We start from the raw sequence: 7,207 nt of genomic DNA on the forward strand, positions 1-7,207 counted from the left end.
CTTGTGGAAAAAGAGGAAAAAATAAATAATTTGGGAAGAAGGGGTTTAACTTATGTTCTCCATTTCGAGAGATTTTTGGAGGGAGAGGTTGGCAAAATCTTTTCCTGTTGGTGTTTTCTTTTAAATTTGAGCACAAGTTACAAATGTCTTCAAAACAATTAAATTGCTTATTTTCTGGAAAATATTGTTGACTGATGGGTTATTTTGTTGTATTTTTTCCTGCTTGAATATGAGAATGGAAATAGTTCAGGTTCCCAGGTGGATTTTCATGGTTGTGCACTGAGAGTTTAATTTTGTTTATTATTTTAGAAATACATATTTATTTGTGTGTTCATGCTCTTACATATGTGTGTGTATAAAATGCCATCTTTTGAAATTTTTTTTTTAAAAAATAAGTTGTTAGTAAGTGGCGGTGCTGGGGTATTTTAGGAGCTATGTTGTGATAACAGTTCCATAACAATATATTGGCTGTATAGTTTAATTGAATCACTCCCCTGCAATTTTTCCTGTGTCTTTAAATGGTTTAAAGATGTCCTTTTTTCAAAGACTTGAAAAAGGATTGCTCTAAATTTAGAGTGTCTTAATTTATATGCTTCAGGCTGTTGACAGTGGACTCAGAAAGTGATGCCTGCCAAATATACACCAGAGGGCAGGATTGGGTAGAAAAATCTATATATGAAGCTTCTGGAGCTCATAGTCTTGATTTAAAATGATGGTTTACATAACATCAGCTGTGGAATATGCTGTTACATCCAAGACCTTTTATAGCCTTTTTATTGTTTTTCTGCATAAAGCTTAAACTTCTGTAATGCTTCATAATGCTTTAATGCAATGTTGCTTGAACAAGATGTGGTTGTTGCATGCCATCTCACAGAAATCAAAATCACCTAACAGTGACTAATGTATACCTTCAGCAGTTTCTCCTCTTGAACCTTAAGTGTGTAGGTGGATTTAGTGTGCTTATAATGGCTAATTTAATCTCTTTGAGGGGAGAAAGAAGGATGAATATGAACTCCCATATGAATATGGGATTTTTTTTCAGGATAGGAGTGGAACATGATATTTTAGTTCAGTGCAGTGGTACTGAACTAAAATACAGTATTGGATTCAAGAGGTTTTTCAGCAGTTTGTAAGCAGCAAGTAAATTGTATAATGGTTCAGATCTATCTAGAAATGAGCATTACTACCTGGTCTAATTTGTTGCATGCTGACCTTGTTGCTTTGTTTTCTACCACTCTTCACAGTTCCGTCACCGGGACAGCTTCAACACCGAGTTCACAGTGTGGGACATTTTCCAGTGTCTGTCAGACAGCCTCTCAAAGCTACTGCCTATGTAAGCCCAACTGTACAAGGGAGTAGTAACAGTAGCAGTATTCCAGTGTCCAGCAACTCACAGCTGTACTCCAACACTGGGATCCCAATGCCAAACAAGACTGCTGGTCAAGGCATCGTAGGGCGCAGTGCTCTTCCAAGACCATCGCTGGCCGTCAATGGGAGTGGCATTCCCAGAAGTAAAATTGCACAGCCAGTTCGAAGGTGAGAGTTAAACAGGCCTCAGTCTCTGTGTGGATGGCTTAGGCTTAGGCTTAAATTGTGGAATTTTTTTACCTTCTGAATATGGAACTATAAAACATAAGCTTCTGTCTCCCAGTGCTGAGTCACTGAATGGGTGAAGATTGCTTGCCAGAAATAGTGATGGCCAATTCATGCTGGTAGCCCCTGTAAACTCTGATAATAGATAGTGTGTAATCACATTTGAATAGGAATGGATTGCCACCTGTCAGTAAGAAATCCAAGCAAACACAAACCTCATATCATTAACTTATGTGGCTTACCTTCTCCCTGACTTGTGCCTACTGCTATTTCAGTGTCACGGCATGAGCTAATCTTAGAGGGCTCACAAAGAAAGAGGTGCATCCCTGTTGTTGTAAATGGCAGTAGTCTGTAAAAATGCAGGTTGTACCATTACAGCATTGTGAAGAAGGAAATACCCTGGATAGTACAGTCATGGGTTGAACCAGCGTCTTTTCAATTCCAGCTGGGAGACAATAAGCACACAGGGAGTCCAGGGATATCACGTAGCTGCAATAAACTGTACTGTTAAGCAAATGCAAATTTTTGCATGCAAAAAAAAAAAAAGAGAGAAATTAATCTTCAAATGAATTATTTTTAGCTCAAGTAATAACATAGTCTTGATGGATGAAAGATGTGTTTTAATCACCTTATCATAGCTGGGACTTAAACGCTTAGCTGCATGTTCTGTAATTAATAGGAATTAAGTCTTCTCAAGGAAAAACTCTCAACTTGTGCTAACTCCTCCAGCTATTTCTTTGCCTTGCACACATCCCTCCTCTTGTCTCCCCTTGCCTGCTGTGTGACCACTTCATTTTCTGTTGGATGAACTATCACTGTTTAGCTCTCAGCATTTTTGTGCTTTTCACTACATACGGGCTAGATCCAGAATAAGTTCAATTGTTCATATTCTCTCTTTGGTTGAGTTACTTGGCGATTACACTGATGTGACTAACAACAGATTTTGACCAACTGTGGTGAAACTTTGATAAAGAGCCGTCAGGTTTCTTCTTTGATGAAGACTCTACCATGAGATTTCTATTATAACCTTCTTTGCTCTCAGCAGGAAGCTCTCTCAGTTAGACTTCTTTATAGCTGAGGGTTTTCTTTCCTTTTTTCTTTTTCCTTTCCTCTACTTCATGTTCTTCTGCAGAGCTCTTAAATCTTTCATAGCAACATGCGAGGAAGCCTTTCTGGGTCATGAAGACCAGTCCCTTGCTATTTTGTAACTTCTCATACAACAGACAATATTAAAGAAAAACAAAATTAAGAGGTTTCAGTGGGAGACTGAGACACTGTACTCTCAACACTGTTTTTATTAGAAGCTGATTCAAATCAGTTACAAAGCTCTTTATAGTCCAGGAAGTGTGGGCTCCTGTCTCCTTTCCTTCAGTTGTGCCTTAGCAGCATCCTGTGTTGCCATAGAGCCAAATCAGTGATGGTTGAAGATGGATGGCCTTTGCACTGGGGGAGTGTGAAGTTCACAGGACTTGAAAGGCACAGGTAGACTGGATGTCAGCCTGCAGTTCCTCAACACTCTCGTTCAGTTTTATAGATTCATTTGGAAAAACACAAGTGGTTTCAATTTGTACAGACTTTCCTTGGAAGGAATTCAGTTGTCCGTTTTTTCACTGTGGTATTTTCTAATTAATGGCATTTCTGATTATCACTTTAAGAGTCTTCTTTCAAGCTTAAATAGTGTTTGTAGTCATGACTTGATTAAAAATAGAACAGGTCTTTTGTTTTTTTTAATAAATCAGATGTTTAGGGAGAAGTGCACAATCAGAGCAAATCTGTCTTCCTACCTTTGGCCAGACTGTTAAGTAGCCAAGTTACTGGTATTTTAGATACTTAAAATGGGTTCTTAGACACATTATATTGGAGTGGCATTAGGGAACTTTAGTATTTACTGCATAGAATAAAACACTGAATAAGGGAGTGCTTTTAATAATTTGTAATAAAAAATTATAATAGCCGAGATAAATAACTAAATATTGACTGGTTTTTCTCCTTACCATCAGCGATTCAAGCAGTGTAAAGAAATTGTAATAGTGTAATCCATCTCTTCTTAGCCTTAGAATTCAGACAGCACCTTTTTTATTTTCTCTTGTTGAGTGGATCCACACAACCTTCATCTGTTTCCAACTCCAGTTGTGGGGCTTCTTGCAGACCCCACCTTCCAGTTCTCTGTGTTTTAACCTTATGCAGTGTGAAGGGTGGTGGGGGCAGCTGCCCTTAGGGCAGGGTGAGCAGGGAGCTGAGTGGGACAGCTGGGCTGCCCTGCAGTACCCAGCCTACAGCAGCACTGATAATGAGCATGGTCAGCCAACACTCCCAGTTTCCAGACAAGGCCACAGTGATGAGACAGGTTCCTGCTAAAGCCAGAACGTCAAGTCAGCAGCTCAGGGTCTGGATCATGCCAGGTACCAGGCACAAGTGTGGCAGGAATGTAAGCATACCTGCAAAGCCAGGGCTTGCTTATTCATGCTGCCTTGTACTGGGGCCAGTTGCTGCTATCCAGCTGGTGATGGAAAAGTAGAAATGCACTATGGCCCCTCCAAAACTGTTGTCTCCAACAACATGATGTCATACTCACAGCTTGTGCTTGTTTGAAATAGATTTCAATGCCCTGTAGCAGAGATTCACCTCTAGATACATAGCAGTATTCTTACAATTATTAAGTTAGCGCTAATTATTCTTTTTTTTTTTTCCCCTCTTTGGTTTGGGATTTTTTTTTGAAGATTATTAAACATACTTTCTTTTTTCTCTGGAAACGAAAGCAGCAGTTGCAGAAAACAGCAGAGGCAGATTATGTTCTTAGTCTCAAGTAACTGGATTTACATCAAAGATAAATGATGCTGCACCAAAGTGGAACTGCACAAAAGCAGCTTGGCTGAATCTAACCAAGTGTTTTTACTTAGATGCAGTGCTTTTGCTACTAGAAAAACAGTTGTAGCAGAGAGTTGAAGCTGCTCTGTTGACTGACTACTGACTGTCTGCTTTTCAAGATATTCCCTGCCTTTGTACTGCAAAAAGTGTTTGGAAGGTAGAGGAGGCATCAGTAACTTATAACAAAAGTAGAGTAGTGTGAAAAATAGGCTTGAGGTCTGCTTTTATATGAAATAGAACACATTTTTTTCAGTAAATTAGGATGTGATATAATTATGGCTGTGGCAAATTAGGTACAGAGCCTGCTGTGTTACCAGTAGTTAGATCAAGTCAGGTGGTTGTTTTTCCTTTTTTTAGTTTTACTTTAAATAGTTGCCTCAGTAGTACCTGGAGGGTTTGGAAGATGGTCAGGAAGTGTTTTGGAAGTCCTCCTTGATGAGTAAGAGATGCAGCCCAGGTGTGAGGGTGGTGACCTAGGGGATGATGAGTTCCCATCAGGAGTTGCAGTGCTGGAACTGGTGGCTCTGGAAACACATCATCACATGTCTTGTGACAGATAAATGAGGGTCTGGAGCAGAAATTGGTGGAGTTTTCCAGCTGATAAAATTCTTTGCTGCTTGCACGGTATTTTTATAAACTGCTGGTTTTTCATGAGCATGCTGAGCATAATAGATTTTTGGAAAGTGTTTCCCATTAGCTCTCTGCTGCCCATAGTGACAAAAACATGTTTTTACTATCTTTAGCACTGAAACCCCAAATCTAGCCATTTAGAGGCATCTCATTCATGACTACAGTTATTCACTCAATTCCTTTTTACAAATTTTTCATGCTCTTCTGATTGGAAGTAGCCTTAATTTCACCATAGATCTTTGTATGTGCATTAATATGTAGCCAGAAATGCACCAGAAGGATTGTCTCTAAGCAAGCCCCAAAGCCAATGTTACTGCAGAAGTAAATGATGTCTTTTACCTTGATCTTTCACAGGAAATATGACCTCCTTTTCCTTTTTTTTCCCCCCTTGTCATTTGGTTAATACAGTTTCCTTCAGCCTCCAAAGCCACTGTCATCACTGAGCACGATACGGGATGGGAACTGGAGAGATGGCTGCTATTGATGGAGGATGTCCCTCGACAGTGGAGAACACATAATGTGGATTTCATTACCCAGCTGGCTGGGTAACAATGATTTGGAAAAGGAGGGTCATACAGTATTATTTTCCCCAGGATCTTAATGTGTAACCATCTAAAATTCTATGTCATTTTTAAAAAATGAACATCTTGTCAAATACTTAATATTGCACTTAATCAGTTACCTGAACAGCTGCATTGTTATCAAACTAACAATGGCAGTGTTGGCATTTGGAGCTGAAGAAAGTATTATAAATGTGCAAAATACAAGAATATTTCCTTGGAACAAACTAGGAGATTTTGCTTTTGGGCAGCTTTGCCATACTGAAGTTCTGAGATAATTTATTTGGTGTAAAGGCATCACACATTTTATTTTGAATTTCGGGGTACTTAAGTATGTGCTTGAATTTTTTTCTAGTGTTTTCAGTACATTTTATTTTGTATACTTAAGTTCATTTAAACTTGCCTGAACCTTGAACTACAGAGAGATAATTTAACTTTTTCTGTGCCATAAAAAATATTTTTGGGGTAATGTACTTTTTTAGTGCTAGAAACATATCTTACAAAATCTTACCAATTGGCAATACAAAGCAGTATATTTATGTTGCAGAAGCACAAAAAAAAAGGTAGCATTCACTGGAAATTGCCATCCAGCTGGGTCAGCATGGTTTTGTTGGTCTATCACCATTTGTTGAATTGTTAATTTATTGTCATAGTGTTTTGTATTTAAATGGCAGCATAAAACACATTGCACTTACAAAGGTACAGTGATCTCTAAAACTACTGTTGATTTTCAGTACTTTATTACAAAGAATAAAATTGTAATGTTTTATTAACAGTTGCTTATGGAAAATGAGTTTTAATGCAAATAAATCTTTTTGATAGATCTTTTACAAATCCAGTTGCACTAATCAATGCTTTCTTATAATGGCATATGACTTAATATTTGATTACAACTGTGTATACTGCTGTTTTGGAATGTTTCAGGAAATAAAGAATCTATTTCAGCAATAATGCTCTTCTTCAGTGTGCAGTATAAACATTGTGAGAATTTAGCTACTCACAACTACTTAGCTCCATAAGTTTTTACTTAACTTTTATAAAGATTATGCTAGATTTTTGCAAATAGTAACTGAGTTACCTAAAAATTTATTTTTTTAAAATTGCCTTAGGAAGCCATGGTATGGCTAGAAGACAAATATGTATTATTTTCAAATCAATCTTACTATGATCTTAGGAGAGTTTTTCAGTTTAGAGCATGCAAGTATGACTTGCAGTGGGAAACAGAGATTGTGCACCTTTCACTGTGGCTATGAATTTGCTCTCAGTTTTGCTCCACAGTTGCTTGAGGACCTGCTTTTCTGAAAAGGGCAAGCTAAAATAAAAAGCAGAGGAGAAGTACTTAGTGGTGAGTAAAACTTTCAGTGAGAAGTGACATATGCTAGTGCAGTAGGATCTCTGCACAGCATAGTATTGTTTAATAGAAATAAAAGGTTAATTTTTCACACTGAATTTCTTTTAATACAGTTAAAATCCTTTTTTTTTTTTTCTTTTCCAAAAGAACAGAACTGTTGAAGAAGATATCAAGAATGATCAAAAAAGAAATTAACCTGACACAG

General features: G+C 37.8%; 1 protein-coding gene across 2 annotated transcripts in view; it reads left to right on the forward strand.

Moving 5' to 3' along the window:
* The window catches only part of SLAIN1 (SLAIN motif family member 1), a 50,036-nt gene extending 43,076 nt beyond the window's left edge, over nt 1-6,960 (forward strand). Inside the window, exons 7-8 of one of the 2 annotated variants that reach the window (XM_059839192.1) lie at nt 1,245-1,536; nt 5,500-6,959. In XM_059839192.1, the coding sequence (XP_059695175.1) occupies nt 1,245-1,536; nt 5,500-5,575 (368 nt within the window). In that variant the 3' untranslated portion in view covers nt 5,576-6,959. Of the gene's footprint in view, nt 1-1,244; nt 1,537-5,499 lie in introns of both variants that reach the window. The other variant, XM_059839193.1, reaches the window with a different exon arrangement.
* Nucleotides 6,961-7,207: the final 247 nt, after the last annotated feature.

The sequence above is a fragment of the Haemorhous mexicanus genome, chromosome 2 (assembly GCF_027477595.1).
Source record: "Haemorhous mexicanus isolate bHaeMex1 chromosome 2, bHaeMex1.pri, whole genome shotgun sequence".
NCBI classification, from domain to species: Eukaryota; Metazoa; Chordata; class Aves; order Passeriformes; family Fringillidae; genus Haemorhous; species Haemorhous mexicanus.